The following is an 18984-nucleotide window of genomic DNA, read 5'->3' on the forward strand; positions in this document are numbered from 1 at the left end:
AGGCTGCCAGCTATCAAGGCCTCACCACACCTCTGACATTACTCCTGTTTGACAATGGTGAACTAGGTTTTGGACAAATCTTTTACACCCTTCAGGAGTCAACAGTTGTTGACAAGGTGGTCCTTTGCTTCAGAATTCTACTTACTGCAGCCTCAATAAATAGCAGACTTCTGCTCACCACCTCTCTCTCTCCATGACTGATTCATGGTGGAGTAACAGGAAAACAAATGGCACATAAGATACGGGACACAATTCTGTAACCCTCCTTGTGCACTACAGGAGCAGGGTCTGCTCTTGATGAATCACTTGTGCTGCAGCTTATCAGAGTGCAGGCCTTGCCAAGCACACCATCCTAATTTTACTGCCAAGGACAGCTTCACAGTGAACTGTGGTTTTTCACATTAATATGCAGCATGCTTTCAACCCTTGTACTGCTGTTTCTTTTGCTGGCTTCACACATGTACAATTCTACAGGTGTTTCACTCATAAAAGCCTTTATATTTCCTCTGGAATACTGGTTTAACAGGTCTTTGATCAGACCCAATAAAATCCTTAAGAAATTTTCCACATCCTCCCTGCCAGCCTGTAAAAGCCAGAATACAGCTTTACCCATGCAGCAGTACCTTGCATTCTACACAACCAAAACTGCTTGCACGCTTTCTACATTACATTTTTGTAGGAGCATGTTAAAAAGAAATATGAGCTGTCCACATTTCTGTAGGCTAGTTATTATGCAGGGTGAAGTGGTGAGAAGAGAGAATAACTAAGTTATTAGGGTTGATCTCTGGAAATCATCCAGTCCAACCCCCCTGCCACGGCAGGGACATCTAGAGCAGATGACACAGGAATGTGTCCAGGTAGGTTTCAGGGTTTCGAATGTCTCCAGAGAGAGAGACTCCACAACCTCCCTGGGCAGTCTGTTCCAGTGCTCTGCCTCCCTCAGTGTAAAGAAGTTCTTCCTCATGTTGAGGTGGAACTTCTTGTACTTTAGTTTATGGCCACTGCTCTGCATTCTGTCGCTGGGCACTACTGAAAACACTCTGGCACCACCCTCTCCACACCTGCCTTTAAGGTATTTATATGTATTGATGAGATCCCCTCTCAGTCTTGTCTTGACCACACTTAACAGGCCCAGCTCCCGCAGTCTCCCCTCGTAAAAAAGATGCTCCAGACCTCTCATCATCTTTCTAGCCTTCCGCTGGTCCCTCTCCAGCAGCTTCTCGTCTCTTTTGTACCGAAGAGACCAGAACTGGACACAGCATTCCAGATGTGGCCTCACTAGAGCCGAGTAGAGGACGCTGCCTCGGCTCGATCCCCTCGCGCCCTCACCTGCCGGGAGCCAGAGCCCGCGGTGCCGCTGCTCGGGCGCTGCTCCGTTCGCTGCGGGGAAGTCTCGGCGGCCCCTGGCGCGGCCCCGCTGCCCCTGCGGACCACGGGCACCGCCACCCGCCATGTCCGGCCCCACAGCGCCGCCGCCATCGCTGCCCGGGGGCGGTACCTCCACGCCGGGCGCAGGCGCAACGCGCTGAGGCGGACGGCGCCATGTTGAGTGAGGGACGGCGGGCGCCGCAGCGCCCCCAGGCGACAGCGACGGCGTGAGGGGGACAGAGCTGGAGCTGCGCCAGGGAACGGGCGGGGCGCAGTCTGGGGGAATTTCTTCACGGCAGAGGTTATTACACATTGCAGTGTGCTGTGCAGGGAGGGGGTGGAGTCACCGTCCCTGGAGGTGTTTAAGGAAGGACTGGACCTGGCACTTCATAGAATAACCTGAGTTGGACGGGACCCACAAGGATCATCGAGTTCAAGCCCTGGTCCTGCACAGGACACCCCAAGAATCACACCATGTGCCCGAGAGCATTGCTCAAACGCTTCGTGAACGCCATCAGGTTTGGTGCTGTGGCCATAGCCCTGGGGAGCCTGTTACAGTGCCCAAACACTCTGCATGAAAAATCTTGTAATACCCAACCTGAACGTCCCCTGACACAACCTTCTGCCATTCCCTTTCGTGCTCCACTTAGTGGCATGGTCTAGGTGACAAGATGCTGTTTGGTCATAGGTTGGACTCTCTGGTCTCAGAGGTACTTTCCAGCCTAATTGATTCTGTGATTACCACACTAGCCCTGAAAGCAAAGCTTCAGTGGTCACAGCAGCCCCAAGGCCACCTGCACTCGAGGAAAGGAAGGTGTGGGCAGAGGAAGATGCAGCAGAAGCTCCTGGGAGTGTAATAATGTGTTATAATAAAAGGACTGCCATGTGGCCTTAAAAAAATTAAAAGCCTTCCTTCAGAATACAGAAAGCTCAGCTCTGGACTAGATGACCTTTCTCTTTGTCAGTTAGATAAATAAATAAAAGCCCCATCCAGTAAGGATCATGTTCCAGAAGAACCTGTCCTACGTGGTACTGACCCAAAAGAGGAAGAGCTACATTCTCTCTATACCATTCAGTTCTCTGTTCCTTTGTTAAGGCGGAGCTGGCAGGGGCTGAAGGAACATGTCAACCCATTTTCTGAACTTCACGCTGTAACCAGAGCAGTTTAATTTTATGTCGTGGCAGAGCACTGGAACAGGCTGCCCAGGAAGGCCGTGGATTCTCACTCTCTGGAGACATTCAAAACCCACCTGGACACCTTCCTGTGTAACCTGTTCTAGAGGTGACCCTGCCTCGGCAGGGAGTTTGGACTAGATGAACTCCAGAGGTCCCTTATAACCCTAACAATTCTGTGATTTTGTAATTTTATGTAGGCCACTAGAAGGCAACCTAGGCTCAGTCTTCTCTGGAAATGCCAAGCTCAGCCATGTAGATTCCCCCCCGTACTGTGGTATGTATCAGCACTGCTTTGAACCAAACTTACAGGACTGTTTCAATTAGAAATAAAATTTCCTTACTTGTTTACATTATCCTCCATGTTCACAGGACAATAAATTCCTCACATACAGATTTTTATTAAGCTTCTCACATGTAATTAAGCATACATTCTATATCTGACATGCTAGCAAGGTTGTCAGGAGCCAACCTTTTTTCCTCCAGACACCTGTGTCTGCAGTTGAAGTTTCATGGATTTCACACAAAGGTAGCAAAACTTGTTTCCAGTTCTAAGCACGGTGATAAAATGTTCTAACCATGTGGCAGAAACACACGAAACACAAGAAATTTGAGGAATACAGCAGACAAAACAAGGTGTAGGAGGACAGATCTTTTAAGAGAGCTATGCTGACTGATGACACTGTGTACCTCTCAAAACAGACTTCTGGAGTCAGGAACAGGGGTGTTACTTGAGGTACAGGCCTTAAATACATAGAAAAGAGTAAGACAGGGTAGCAGATGTTTTCAGGGTTCAGCCTGCAAGGGAAACAACATTAGGATTTAGGAGCAATTCTCTTGATAACTGAAAAAGAACAACTTCCAGGGTCAGGCTTATTCTTCCAGTCCATGCTTTGTTAGTGTGAATGTGACACCACCACATGTGAATGAAGATGAATCTATTTGTGACTGGTCAAATGTTCAGAAGAGTGTTATCTTACCACAGTGACATCCTGTACAAAAAACAAGACTGAAAATGTTATGGTGACTGAACCAAACCAGCACTATGAGACATCTTGCGTTGGTCAGAAGTTTCCTAGGTGGACAATGCATGGACAGATGGGTAAGTTTTAGATGTTCTGTATTACCTATTCACGCCTGCTGTATGAGGAGCACACTCATAAGACAATACATTCCTACCCATGTGTGATCCTGCTATAACTTGTGTAAAGCCTGCTGAAACTGAAGTCCTTTCTTTAGCTGGGAGTGATCCTTCCTCCTTGTCCAGTCTCCTAGTCCAGTGTCCCTTGCAGGCAACACTCAACTGAAACAATCACAAGGGACCCAAGTAACAAGCTTCAGTTTGGCAGCAGCAGTAGATTGATAAGGATTAAGTTGAGCAGTAGTTACAGATTGAAGAGAAATTATGTATCCACAGTATCTGTACAATATAATTCACTTCTCAAAAGAGGTTTTTTTTTCATTGCTATATTTTAAAGGTTGCCTTCAAATTACAGGTAAGTCCTTTAAATGCTTGAAAGGCATAGAAATTCCCCTTCCCACACAAAACTCCAAACAATGTATTTTAGTTTCAAAAATATTTTGAACCCACAAACAAGCTTGGTATCAGTTAATTGGGTAAAATAACTACGTGCTAAATAAAAGCACATCTGGTGGAAAGAGCGCAGAGAATGTTACAAGTGTGCTTGGTTTTTGCTTGCAGCATCTGGCAGTGGGTAGCAGGACGGAGGTAGAAATCTCAGTGGGTCTCTTCCTCTGTCTGTTCTGCAATAGTTTCTGTGGCACTGGCATTGGCAGCAGAGTTGAGAACTTCTCCAAAGTCTCCCCCAGCAGGTTTGCTTCCTCCAACTTTAGACTAGAAGACAGAGAGAGCCCCAACATAGCACAGTAGTTACTTGGCATGCCAAACATGCTTAACTGTACAAAACCAGTACCTCTGCATGAGTTTAATAACTCTCTTCAACAAAGCAGCTTTTCCAGGTCTAAGAGACCTCCACAATATTCTGAAAACAAATCTGTACGTATCTGGCAGCAAACACTCACCAGCAGATTAGTTCTTCTAAAGGCATCCTCCTGTATGAGGTGCAGGCAGCCCATTATTTTATTTGCAAATCATTAGGCAGAGAAACCACTTCCACAGTACTTAAAAAGTTGTTCATCTAAGCAGCTCTTCAACTATTTACCAGTAACTAAAAAATAGGCTGCCCAGAATCTACTTGAGCCTTTTCTCCACATTCACAGCTCTAGAATCACCAAGGTGTTTTAGTAATTCTTACCTTTAAGTTTTCAACTTTTTCCTCAAAGGATTTGAAAGTAGGAGAATTTCTAGGAAAATAAAAAAAAAGGAAGCACGGAATTAAAACCACATCTAGTTAACCTATAAATATCACAAAACAGGCAGACAGTTGCTTTTTCCCAACAGCAACATGAGATTTGTTTGGGGCTCTTTCCCTGTTTTAAAGATAGCCTAAAAATAGTTTATATCTGGACCCCCGAAGTACTACAAAATTAAAATTCAAACATACTCAAATTGCAAGCTCACTTTCATCTTTGGCAACTAAACACTGTCAGGTCCAGCAACAGGATCCTTCACATCAACATGGAAAGGAGAACTAGCAAGTATTTTAGATTTGGCTTATTATTCCCAGTGATTTCAAACATGTTTCTGGCTTAAAGCACTTGTTCAGAAAAATCTTAGTCCTCACTTCTGGTTAGCCTAATAAATTATTACTGAAGAAAGCTCATCAAAGTTTTTTCACTTTTTATAAGCAAACTCGTTCAGTTTACTTTGCTACATGTTCAATTAATAAAACATGGTTCACAGTGGCATTTTCTGCTAACATGTTAAATTTAAGCAAGACTCCCCCTTGCCTTTAAGTGCCAAAGGCAGCTGTAATTACAACTGGTAAGTTCTGCATACAAAGAGCAGGACAGCTTGGGATTTCCAGTGCTGAGGGCTGGTGTATAATTCATTAGGGTCAGAAGAGTGGCTTAATGCTCCAAATAGCTGTCACTGCCATGTGCAAATTTGTGCAACATTTTGTACACTTTTTCTGCCTTTATGTAGGATGGAAAATGCTTGCCTTCAGTGGACCGGGACTAAGGATTGATGGACTCAAAAATGTATTATATAAATATTAAAGACAAGGGTGTTTTTCAAAAGAAGTCTACAGCTTCCCTTTGCTTGGCGTTTGTGTAGGTCACTCACACTTAGCAGCACGCTTTTCCTTGGGAAAGCACACAGTGATACATGCATCAAACCAGACTCTCGCAGGAGATGGAGGGATACAGTGCCAAGCAAGAGGAGAGAAAAGGCAAGCACCCCAGATCACCAAGAGACTTTTTGTGAAACCACAGGGGCTTTTTTACTCACTTTCATTTTCAAAAACATATGCCAAGCTACTGCCTTTTAAACTTGGAATCACTTAGTAGCATTATATTTTAACAGACAGGGAAAAGCTGTTACAGTTTTCCAAACAGCAGGGAAATGTCACATTCCAGATGTTTGATAACCCCCTCTATTAAGCAGAAATAAAACAAATTTTATCCTATATGTACAGGAAATCCACTACAAAGCTGGGTGGGGTTTTGGGGTTTTTTTTAAAACTACGTTAGCTGACTTAAGTTCACTTTGACTTGATTCCACACATGAAAATAAATAAACCAAACAGCTGGATTATGCATACATTACCTCATAATAGGCATACTAATTGAATGTTGTATGGAGCGTATACTAAATGCCAGCATTAAGAGAAAAGAAAGCGAAAAGTTAGTTTAAGTATTACATTGAGAAGAAATTGGCTTAGAGAGCTGACTTCTGTAGACTACCTTTGGTAGACAGCCAAACAGTCTTACAGGGTCTTAGATAGTAACTGCTTGGATTTGCTTTCTTAAATTGCTTAGCCATGCACACACACACACAAGTACACCAGAGCAAAAGCTGCAGCAACCTTTTTCTCTTTTAGAAAGATTCGAGTGCCATGCTTCTTAGTACTTGGTTCTGCTTAGCTGCAACAGTCTGTCTACGCCTTGAGCTTCTCAAGCAACAGGAGTCATGCTGCATTTACAGTTTTGCCGATAGCAAGTAGCAAACACTTGAGAAATCAGTCAACTAATCTTCCTACTGAAAGAATTATCCCTACCTCCAGAAGGCTTCCATTTCAATTCAGTGTAAGTTTTTTATGCTCATCGATACAAATTATCTACTCATCAATATACATTATCCAACAAAAGCAGACACATCAGTCAGTATTCAAGGTCAGGTTTATGCTGGAAGCAGGGATAAAGTCCTAGTCCTGTGTTCTGAAATTCATGGAGGATTTCTGTAACCTGCCAGTGTTCCTATACAGTTACTGTTTGTCTAGCAAGAACACACATCTACTCCTAGAAGGTGACTGGATATAGATTAAGGAGCTCCCAAATAACCTCAAGACCTGCCATCAAATTTAGTTCCATATAGAAAATGCCTGTTTACTGTCAATACAAACAAGCCTTATATATATATATATATAACATATATATATATATATATATGTTAAATGTTTCTTATCAAATACCACAACAGTAACTTAGAATTATTACAAGTGATGATCTCAGTTTTTCATACCTATATATGGAATGTCAAAGTTTGTCTAGGCTTTATAACGTCTATTAAGAGAATCCTTTCTAGGCAGTTGCTGGAGGAGGACAGGAGGAAAGGGAGACAACTCTCTCATAAGATGTACCTCCAAACTTTCAATTAGCATCTCAGCACCATCAATGGAAGATACATTCACAGAAGAAAAAAAGTTCTATGTTTATTGCAGAACGAGTTTTAAGAGATTCTTTCTGAGGCTCATCAGTAAAATACCGTGATAGAATAAAACAACACGCACAAAAAGCTCCCCTAAGGTTGGGATCCCTTAAGGCAGATGCACAAATATAGGTTGATTTGTAGTTACAGCATACTAGGAACCAGATACACAAGGCTACAGTAATGTACAGCTATGTTTCATCTATTTCCCCAACCTCATTTCTCCTGTGTTTCATTCTTATGGATGGTCTGGCTTCTACAGGCTTCTCCAGAACACAGAGAAGCTGACTGTCTTCTGGACTGTAATTTATATTCCTCACTGATGTGGATTACTACAAGTTCTGGGCTTGCTACATGGCAGGTTTTATTACAGAACTGCACCGACACTAACTAGTCAATGCTCAGCCAATTCCCCTCACGCTACAAGAAGTTTCTCCCTGAAAGAAGATTAAGGCTAAAGAGGATTAAATACATATTTTTACAAACTGTAGAACTGCGCACTATGAAAAACAACCTATAGTGTATTGCAGATATTTTAACAGGCGTCTACACAAGTTTCATTTAATCTCAGAAATCATTTAATAAAAGAACTATTCATGCATTCATGACGAATTTACTTGCCATTGTACATCACATTTCTGTATACACTCAGTATCCATTTTGCAAAATGACACCATAAAGTATTATATAGTTTTATCACACAATGATCTGGTTTGCAAAAGAACTGAATTAGATAAATGCAGTTGATTATTTTTTTAACATAAATCACGTGTTCTTCAAATAGTGCAAAGAGGCACAGTTAAGCCTTGAACAGCTTCATAAAGAAAAGAACTTGTATTTCTTTTCCCAAATAACAATGCCACACTAAAGCATTCACTGAACTAGGCCATCAAGTTGGGCAGTTTGAAAAAGAGAAGCCCTCTTTGCAATGCTCAAAAGCAAATCCCTAGCTTAAAAAAGATAGTAAATAAAAAAGGCACAGCAAGCTGCTCTCCAGTCTTTTCCATATTTTGCATTGCATTAAAGTTTTATTATCCTTTACACAATAATTTTTTAAAGCTACTCCTTTGCATAACATTTTGAAAAGGCATAAGGAGGTGTGCCAGTCCCTGCCTAGAAAACACAGCCTAACATACACAGTAGCTAGTTACTTTTGTTAGTAGTTAAATTTCCAGCTGATATGCTGGTAAGTTATAGTATATAGGAATCCAAGATCATAGATCAGACTTCTAAAGCAAACAAAGAAAGTTATTCTGCAATCCCAGAGCAAGGCAAAGATGGACTTTCCTTCATTATATGGATGCAGAGCAGGAGGAGCCAAGTGCAAAGTCAGGACTGCTCAGAAGCTACATCTTGGTACTACTATTGTTTTGCACAGAATACTGATGTTGCCTACACAAGGAAGGTTAGCTCATCAAAACTTCAACAAATTCTTACAAAGAGAATAAAGGTATTAAGAGAAACCTAAGAAGGAACAACGTTCATTTTCATCATAAAGAGCAGAGGAAACAAATACAAAAAGGAAGCAAAAATATACTGACATTGCACTACCAGTTCTCCCTTCCTCTCCATTTCAGTAGTTTCCAAAATCACAGCTCCAGTAGCTGCCTCACTCCCTTTTGCAGCTCCCTATTAAATCACTTTGCAGCGCATGAATGAAAACCTGCATGTGATGTTTGCTGCATGGAATATGTAGAAATAGTCCAACATGGAAGAAATCACATCATTACAGCTGAGAAGTACCTCAACTTAAAACAATGCAAGGGAAAGTGAAGCCACAATGAAGCCAATGTAAGAGTTTAAGAATAAAAATGCACCTGCATATTCAGTATTGTTTCAAATAAGTAACAGGCCCATCAGCTATCATTTCCAGGACAGAATTTAGGCATCTAAACCTTTCTGAAGCTCAGATTTGCCCTTGAGTAGTCATATAACCTCAGGACCTGAATTCACTGGCTGAATTCCAGATGAATTCAGTTCTTATGAAAAACAAAACAACTTAAAGGCTTTTAATCTCTTGTTTCAAGTGCAACTAAGATCTTCAACAGCACTAATTCTTCACACTTTTGTTTTGTTTTCTAAACCCAGCTACTCCTGAATTTATAACAATACTTTGCATTTCCATTGCCATGATTCTCCCTGAGCAGCACACCAACAGTGCAGACTTCTCTGGTACTGTTACATTCCCTCCCAGTGGCCCAGTTTCTGATAAAGAGTACTCAACACCCACAGAGCCACTAACTGGAGTAATTAGGACACTCTTAAGGTATTCCTGAAGTGGAAGACAGCTCTGAGTCTGTGCTTGTCCTTGTCCAGTGCAATAGTCTAATACTAATTGGGGAACACCATAGTCTTAAGGTAGAAAAGTGACTCCCGTTAAGTGAGCAGCTGAGCTCTGCATCCAAAACTAACAGAGAAGTCTTCCAGGTTCCCATTGTCTCACTGATGCTAAAGGGGACATATTTCAGACTGGCTGCTATTCTCATACCTGATCAAACTGAGCTCACTTCAGAGTCTGAGTTCTCATCCTGTGATCATCCTTCTCATCCTGAGCATCCTGTGCCTCTGCCCATCTCCTCCCCTGGGACAACAGCTCCCAGTTAGTACTCTAGGAGCCAGATCCCAACATCTTTGTAGAGATTCTACTGCTGTCTTTAGCTCCTTAGTGGGGGAGTACAGAAAAGATTAAGTCAGGCTCAGGTGTGCATAGATGGGCTGAGAGGCAATGGACAGAAGTTGTTACACAGGATTTTTAACTGCTGAAAACACTGAGTATTTGCTTAGATCAAAGGTAATGTAGATGAAGTAACTAAAATACTGGCGCTGCTAAAGTAATCAACTCAAGGACTGTTTCACTGGACAAACTATGAACAAAGAATGTACAAACTATTTTACATTTAGACTCTAGTAATTTAGTTAGAGTCTCAATGCTGAACAGCCATTGTAATAGACACAAAAAGGGGGAAATCTCTATACTCTGCCATGGCACAAACATTGTACAGACAAAGGAGGAATCCTGCATGCCATTGACCTCAACACCATATTCTGTCTCTTGACAAAAAACCTTGCAGAATCATTTTAGTGGGTTTCTTTCCCACAAGGAAGAGAGACTAATTAATTATTATGTATACTCAAGATTTCATGTTCTAAGATAGTTACCAGGTGAACATGAAGAAACACCTTCCCTGACATTAACTAACACTGGAGAAAAGAAGAAATTACCTTTTACAGCAAAACTTTAATTAAAAATTTTAATGGAGACAGTCTGACTACATGCTTAGTTTCAGACGCAATTCTTGTGCCCACCTTACCTAAAGGAATGTGAAAATGCCTGTAGTCTGCACAATGCCAGAGTAAGCATTAAAGAGAGAAAGGAAGTTCTGATAAATCTGAAGAAAAATAAGTAACTGTGTAGCTGTACTCAAAGTGTTTACTCACTAGACTTCAAAAAGCAAGAGGTTAATGGCATCACTTTCGAACGGCTGATTTTATTACACTGCTTCCAAAGCAGCAATATTCTGTGAGAACGTGTGAATTTCTATTTGCCCAATAATTGAAAAATAAGTTTAAAAACAACAAATTACCTGTGGAGATGAATAATTGTATAGGCTCCAATACTAAGAATTATATAATCAAGGAATTGTAGGTTGAGCATCTGATTGTATTGCATCCAGCAGGACTTTTGCAAGCAGCTCAATATGGTTCTAAAAATGACTGTCAGACTTACCTAATGTGTATGAAGGGCTGTGTCATTTGGCACAAAGTCAAAACATGTTGCATGCCAACAGTAGTTAAGAATTAAAAAGTGCCAACAGTCTCTTTAAAATGTAATAAAATCAAGCCACTTCTATGAGGCAGAACAGCTTAGAAATAAATAAATCACACCTGGAAGGAATCGATACACAAAACAAAAAACCCAAACAAACAAACGATCAAATAAAAACCAAAAATAACAACCAAAAAAAAAGCCAAACAAGAAAATACAAAAAGTTAAAGATACTACTTGTTTAAATATAATATTCCACAAGCTGAGAAAGAGAGCAGAAATGCTAGTGCTATGTATATCCCACAGAGGCAGGCAGAGACTGCCACCTGCAATCACACCAGAAAAGTAAGAGCAGCAGGGGAGGTAGTAGCACACATTGCTTCTCTCGCCTACGTAACATACACACCACAGAACTGCTCAGCATCAGTGAAGACATACAAGCAGATTTTGCAGCAAGTCTCTTACCTCCCCTAAAACAGTTGCTGAAGGCTCTGGATAGATAAGCTTTTAAAAGCACTAGGTATGTTAATAGCATAAATTTATTGCAGTGATTACCCACTTAAATAAAAAATGCAATTACTTGGGAAAAGGTAAAGAAACCTACCTGACATCTTCAAATTTCTTGGTTATGACTGAACCAACAGAAGAAAAAGCAGCAGAAGCCTTCTGACCAGCCTGAGACAGGGTTTCTGATGTTCTCTTGTATCTGCATTCAAAAAAACCATTTAGTTTTTAGTTATTTTAATAGAACACATAAGGAACCTTTTAGTGTGTGTATATTCATATCAAATGCAGAGGTACACTTCAGCTTTTGGGTCTAATGGAAAACCTGCTTAAGGCATTATTTTGAGCCTTTGCAGTCCCTTCTGGCTACAGCATCTCTGCCACCTCTGACTTCAGACCTGGTTCACCAACATGCAACTACACTACCCCACCCCTAGAACAGATGCTATCTGCTATTGTAGGATTTAGTAAAATATAAAGTAAACTCACACAGAAAACACCCCAATCAACAAAAAAAAAAACCAAACTCAAAAAACACAAAAGAAAACAAAACACCAAAAAACAACACTATGTGCACACACACTGAAAAAGGTCTATTTTTTGTGCCGAGTGTCTAAATTCTTGTACCACACAGTTCTGTCAATAAAATTCACCATAAAAAGTTTGAGGTACATCTTGTTACATTCTGTGTAGTCATTAGTTGCAGAAGGTAGCTTGCTCTAGACCTTAAGCTAACACTTGTGTTTGGCAAGAACAGTAACTGTGACTTCATACTCTTCCTGCATGGGCTCAGTTTACAACAATTTCTGAGGGTGGAAAAGAAGGATATTCTGTTGGACTTAGGACACCTTGGTATCTCAGATCTATCAGACAAAAAAAATGTGTTAGAATAGCCCATATTTTGGTCATTCTTCCTTCACATGAGATATGGCTAGCAGTGTTCTTCTTTAAAAAAATAATCTGTGTTAATTTACCCAGAGAAGTTTTAATATAACTTAATTTTGTGTTATTTATACTCATTTCACAAGAACAGAGTGTTTAGACATGACACAAGATCTAAACAGTTTTCAACAGTCTAAACAATCATGATAAGCTGGTACATACGCTGTGGTTGATGTAACATCTTGCCAGCTTTTGGTAATGTTCTGCCTTAGTTCCTGTAGTGAGTTAATTCCCAGCTTTCTCTTGATTTCTACTAGATGCTTCTCTTTGGCAGCTAGCACTTGTGAGAGCGTCTGGATTTCCTCTTCCACCTGTGGCAGGAGAGTTGTTAAAAAGTGGTAAACAGTTAACAAGCAATATACTCAACCATTTAACTATGTATTTCTTTTAAAGCGTCTAGTAGACATCAGTAATGGGAGGGCTAACAGAGGTTTTTAACATTGCCTCACAGTCATTCCTAAATACAAAAAAAGAAATGCAACATAGATTACAAGAGCTAGTGAGAAAGTAAACTACCTGCAGCTAGCTCTGTTACAGGAATATGTACAAGGAAGTTGCTAACTAGAAGACTGTACAGTTAGAAATCATTACAGGTTGAAGATTAGTCAACCCGAGACAATGGCCAAGCCTGTATTCTACTTCCACATCAGAAGAGATACCAGTGTGTGACCAGTATCAGGAAGCTGAGCATATCTGATCCATACACAAATTTTGTCTCCTTGCTTCACCAGAAAGGTCCTTTTGTGGCTTAAGCCAGCACCTGTTGACTGGATCCAGCCACAGGAGTGCCTTCCCCAGAGCAGGTGTGGAAATGGTGACAGACTGAGCAGTCAAAACCCACACAAACATAAAACACACAGCACCTGCTCTGTAACTAGAAAACCATATTGTTTGTGTATTTCCTTCTTTATTCAGATGGTCACTTAAGCTTCTCCTAGAAGCATGACCAGAGATGTCAGCACAGTTCTACAGTGCCATTCTGTAAGCTATATAGAAGTGACAGAGGCACTAAAGCCATATGTACAAAGGCAAGGGCATACCTCCAATCCTGCTTCCTCATCCAGGAAAGATCACCCTAGTTTAGAGTATTAGGCTGCCCACTCATTTAAGCTCCTTACAGCTCCTCATTGTACTCCTTACAGTATCTTCAGTGCACCTTTGTTTTGGATATCTGTCCGAAGTCCAGTGTGACATATCCTAGCAGGACCAGCCTACCCTCACTATCTTTGGCATGAAATGATACTCAGGACTGCCAAATACAAGAATGTATTACATGTGCTTACTTCACAGCTAACCTTTGTTCGCCAACCTTAGGCTTAAGTTAGTGTCTTTCATAATGGTCCTAAAGTCCCACAGAGCTATTAAAGAAAAAAGACTGGCTGCTTAACAAAGCTTGACTTTGGCATGTATCAGGCTTGAATATTTGCGTGTCTGTCCTTCAAAGAATGCTACTTTTTCTCACTCTTAAAAATATTCTGTTATGGACAAGAATAGTAACATGGTTAGACACTAGCAATACAGTGCCTACACAGATACTACTACAAAGCATTCTTCATGAAAGAAACAGCTTTAGCTACTCCACACCAGTTGAGACAAAACTTGGGGTTTGGCTTCCAACCACGTTCTCTTTGACTGCTTATTTACCCCTTTCTCACTCGAGAAAAAAATTAAAAGGTTAGGTATTTATGTATCTTGGTTTAAGATCTGTACATTCAGCACTCACAGCTGAATTTCCCATCACTAGAACTGGCTGTTCTTTTCTCCTTGACACCCTTCCTTTCTGTGCAATACACAGAAGTGCCAGCTTTAGACACTCACAGAATAACTATGCAAAGCATTAACTGTATGTTCAAAGATAACATTATCCCAGCTTTTCATTATCAAAACAAGTTTAAGAGCTATTTGCAAAAGAATTACCTTGGCAAGCTCTTTTCTTAGCTCATCCTGTTCTTCTTCTGAGAGTGTTTCTGCCATACCAACTGTAGCAGCAGCATCCTCTCCAACCTCAGGTATAGAGTCACTCCTCAGCAGCCCTTGAGATGAATAAAAGTTATTCAGATTATCACGTCTGCCAAGCAGCAGCTAACATTAGCACACAGCTCTTTTGTGCCAGTGCACAAAAAAAACTTGTGAGAGAACACCAAAGTCATGCTTCCCAACTACAGGGAAGAAACCAAAGGCATTTTATATTTCATTCTATCAAGCTGTATTAAAACTCAATATACTGACAACTGCTGCACTAATAGGAGACTGGAAACCTGTTAAGAATAACACATCCCACTACTCTGTGAGAGAAACCAAGGCGCAGAATGCTACGTCCCAACCAGTGTTTCCTACACAACCCTGCCCAGGAGTCTGTGCACACTCTGGTATCTCATCCATCTGGCACAGAAACTCCAGAAGCACTGGAGATGCTCAAGGCCAATGCAGAGGCTCCCTCCTTTACTAGTCTCCGGATCAGATTTAAAAGTGTCCATTCTGAGCACACTGGGTGCAGTCACGAGCAAGGTTAACAACAGTGGAGAAAACTACTGCACTGCAAGTATGAACTCTTCCTCTGTACCCTGCTTGACCTCTCTGTCCCTAGTAACTGGGACCACTGTGGCTAGAAGGTTGCAGGTATCATGGAACGAGAAGTAAACTGCTGGTTTACATCTGGACCTTAAGACAGATGGGAAGCCCAGAGACAGAGCTCAGGAACAAAAGGCTGTTGCTTCAAAGCAGGGGACTGCTGAGAAGGGACTGATAACAATGTGCATCCACTCATACTGCTGCCTCTTCCCCTTCCAAATCCAGAAACCAATACTCTGCTAAATTCCTATATAAAACACAAATATCCCTATGATCTTCCTCAACTTTTGCTTTCAGGGCTTCAGGGAAAAGAAGAAGGATGATATTATTTGTATTACTTTGATGCACTCACTCTAACGATTCATCTTTTCTTAGTCCTTAGTTCTTGCAGTAAGATAATTTTAAACACCTTTTAATGCAACAAAATTTCCAGCAAAAGATTTCCCATTTTGAATCTTCGTAGCTGACACTTAAACATAAAGTTTGCCAAAATCAAGGAATTCTGTTCTAAATGCAGAGAGACCAGGTTGCAGGGAGACTGCATGCTGGGATGGTTGTGGATTCCCAGAACTAATTCTCTATGCAAGAGGTAAAACAGCTTTACAGATAATAAAAAAAGAAGTTAAATAAAAATCTTAAAATACAAGATGAAATAAATCAGGATTGTTTGTTAATAAGGAGCGAGGAAGAGTGTGTGTAAATACGTACATAAATACATCATTCATCTAAGTTGAAGACACATTAAGTAACATTTCCTATTAATCACTATAGTAATTAACCATCCAACCAATAAAATTCCATTCTCATTTCAGCAGCTTCTGCTGGCACTCCATACTATCCTTTGGTCTGGGAATCAAAAACTCATTAATCACCACTATGATTTTGCTGTGAGGTTTCATATCAAACAGCTACATCACAATCAGCTGAAAAGTCAGGGGGAAAAAAGATTCTGTGAGTCTGTAATTAGTTGTAGGCATTCTATAAAACAGGCTCCTAGCAGCTGTCAAGCCAAAAAAAAGAAGAAACTTTGTTCTTGATCAAATTACTGAACTCAGGTAAAGCTCAGTTCCTCAAATTCTTTCCAATACAACTCAGTATGTCGTCTGCCTGTACTTGTGTCCAGAACACTTGCCTTCTAGAAGCACACTGCTACATGGACAGACCTTTGTAAATGCTGTTACCTGTCACCACAGAGTGCACTGAGAAGGAAGCCTACAGAAAGAAAATTAAACCTCATTCTGCATTTATTCATGAGATCTGTGCCACGTTTTCCCTGAGATTTACATGTGTCTTCTACACAATCATAATGTAGGTCCTGTGAGTTTCCCAATACGCTATTTTCTGTCAGTTCTTTGAGCAAGAACTTCGAAGTTCTAATGCCCAAACCAAAGCACAGCACTACAGCACCTCAAACAAAGGATTATGGCTCATGTCTCACAATCAGATAGATAACTTTTGTTTTATACATCAACATATTTCCTTAATAGTTAAGAATGCCACACCTTTTCTGTCAAATAGTTATTTAACCTCTTAATTACATATACCTACCCTGAAGGAAAACTAACAATTTGAACTGCATTTCTCCCTGATACCCTACAACTCCCCTGTATGTTCACCTACGACTCCTGACCTTGCTCTCATCTGCGGCCCTTCGGGGACCACCTACTTGCCATCACAAAGCCATTTCAGAAAGTTTGCAAGTACCACGCTGGCTCCAAGAGCATTAGCACAACCAGCTGAAAGTCTGTTCAATCTGATCATGAGGAGTCATCTGGATTAAATCACCAAAAATAGATCAAGTGAATCCACCGGTAGGAAAACGTGCTGGATTGTCTCCTGCAGCAACAGCTTCTGTCTGGGGAATGTACCTTCTCTTTTGAAAACTCATTTTTTAAGATTGTTCTCCTTCTCACCTACCAAATGGAATTTAAAGCACAATGCTAAGAAGCAAGGGAATGATATCTCCTCCCCTTCACATTCCTAGAGTTTTTAGGGAAACGGGAAATCACTGCTACTCAGAGTGCTCCATACCTCACCCTGCACATCTGACCATGCCTTCCTCTCCTCGCCTCCTGATTCCCTCCCACTTACTACTTTTTTGAGCTTCACATGAAGTATGCTAATGATTTCCCATCACTCTTCATTCTGGCACCTCCACTCTCTCTCCCTGTCACTGCTCATCTCCCTGTTTGCTTTGCTCCTATTCCTCAGTTCAATACCTACAGGACACAGGGTTCATCCATGCTATGGGTAAGGCTGTGCTGGGCCATCTGACCAAGGAGCAGTTGTCTACACAGCTAGCAACCCACAGACCTCCACAATGGGGTGGCTACAACACAAATGTATCCCATAAACTAGGCCTGACAGCCAATAGGATCCTGGCTTTGAAAAAGCTTCCTAAGGAGACGTGCACAGCCCATCTTAGATCTTTCTATGGGGTGTAGGGCAAGAAACCAGGAAATCAGTAGTCAGCCAACAGATGGAAATGCTTTGACTCAAACTATTACTAAGAGACTATTTCTCATTTGTGGTCTTTTCTTGCCAACAGGACTATTGCTATTATTATTTTAAATTGTTATGTAAAATCATTATTACTTTCAACTTGTTACCTTTTGTTATCTTAGTTGTCTTGCATCATTAGAGTTGTGAAGGACTTAAAATTCAGTCATTTGGTACTCTGTTATAACCAAGTTTAACTGAACATTTCATGTCTCTTAAACAGAATAAAAAATCTATTTGGGGGAAAAAATTGTAAAGACTTAGATAGCATTGAGAAAACTTACCTAGCTTTAAGGTCAGTTTTTAGGTCTGTATTTCTAAGATTACCATATTATCCCAGCAGTTTATTAGATCTACTTAAATGAACCAAATAAAGACACGAGCAAGTTAGTTGATTAGGACTTCATGGATCACAATCAGGGAAATGGCACTTAAGTCCCTATTATTCTGCCAGGGTAGGCAAAGCATCAGAGTAATTCAATTAACACTCAGCTTTTCTGATTTGGGGTTTGCTTTGGCCAGTTTCAATCCAAGTTCATGCTCTATTTTGACCAGAAATTCCTACCTCCCTGGCCTGGATTCAGAGATCAGCAGCAAACAGGAGCAGTTTAAGGAAGTATTTGTCATTTCAGATGAGCAGCCTTGGGGTGGGGGCGGGTTAACCTCCACAAAGCTTTTTTTTACACCGACATGTTCTGCATGCGACACTCAGAATGAGCATTGTGGTTATCACTATACAGTTGGCAAAGCTAAAGAAAAAAGGTTCTTGTTATAGTTCAGGAGAACAAGCTGTTGCTAGGTTATAAGACCACTCCAACATTTGAGTAACATACAGTACTACAGAGCATATTTATTCTTCAGTATGTAAGAAAGATCAGATTTAAGTGCTTCCCATTTATCTCAGTGAAGAAGCCAAAGTGAGACATATTTCTTCAACCTGGGGGGAGCAAATTCTTGAGCTTCTTCCAAATGCTAATTAGATATTCATTCAAAGCAAATGAAAAAGAAAACAAAGCCCAGCAAAGGCTGGTGGTAATGGTGATGCATCATCACCTGACACAGAGAGATGCTTCCCCTCTCCTTTAGAAGAGCTGGGAGATGCAGTAATTGCAGAAGTGAAAGCTGACCAGTATTTCCCAGTAGCCCCTGGCTCATCAAGTTCACAGAGAGGGTTGTTACAGCTCACACAGAGGTTCCCCAAGAGATGCATGTTTCTTTAAAATTTTAAGTAACAAGCCCATCAAAAAAAAAAAGTTAACACCTGTGTAACTTTGTTTTGCCATACCTGAAGTAGGTCTAATATTTCTTTATTTAAAATCACTTTGGAAAATCACATCTGGCAGCAAGGAAGGGAAAGGAACGACAGTAA

At 40.9% G+C, this 18984-nt stretch overlaps 1 protein-coding gene across 6 annotated transcripts in view; it reads right to left on the reverse strand.

Annotated features, from left to right (window-relative positions):
• Window positions 1–2922: 2922 nt before the first annotated feature.
• Window positions 2923–18984, reverse strand: part of TPD52 (tumor protein D52) — a 40395-nt gene continuing 24333 nt past the window's right edge. For 2 of the 6 annotated variants that reach the window (XM_042036494.1, XM_042036491.1), the window contains exons 2-8: window positions 14463–14578; window positions 12708–12856; window positions 11704–11805; window positions 10645–10671; window positions 6233–6274; window positions 4818–4866; window positions 2923–4396 (exon numbers count right to left, since the gene is read on the reverse strand). In XM_042036494.1, coding sequence (XP_041892428.1) covers window positions 4280–4396; window positions 4818–4866; window positions 6233–6274; window positions 10645–10671; window positions 11704–11805; window positions 12708–12856; window positions 14463–14578 — 602 coding nt within the window. In that variant the 3' untranslated portion in view covers window positions 2923–4279. The remainder of the gene's footprint in view (window positions 4397–4817; window positions 4867–6232; window positions 6275–10644; window positions 10672–11703; window positions 11806–12707; window positions 12857–14462; window positions 14579–18984) is intronic. The other 4 variants (XM_042036495.1, XM_042036492.1, XM_042036496.1 and 1 more) reach the window with 2 other exon arrangements.

This window comes from Corvus kubaryi, unplaced genomic scaffold (assembly GCF_017639235.1).
Source record: "Corvus kubaryi isolate FWS band 111438036 unplaced genomic scaffold, C.kubaryi_AGA036_p1.0 37385, whole genome shotgun sequence".
In the NCBI taxonomy this organism is placed as follows: Eukaryota; Metazoa; Chordata; class Aves; order Passeriformes; family Corvidae; genus Corvus; species Corvus kubaryi.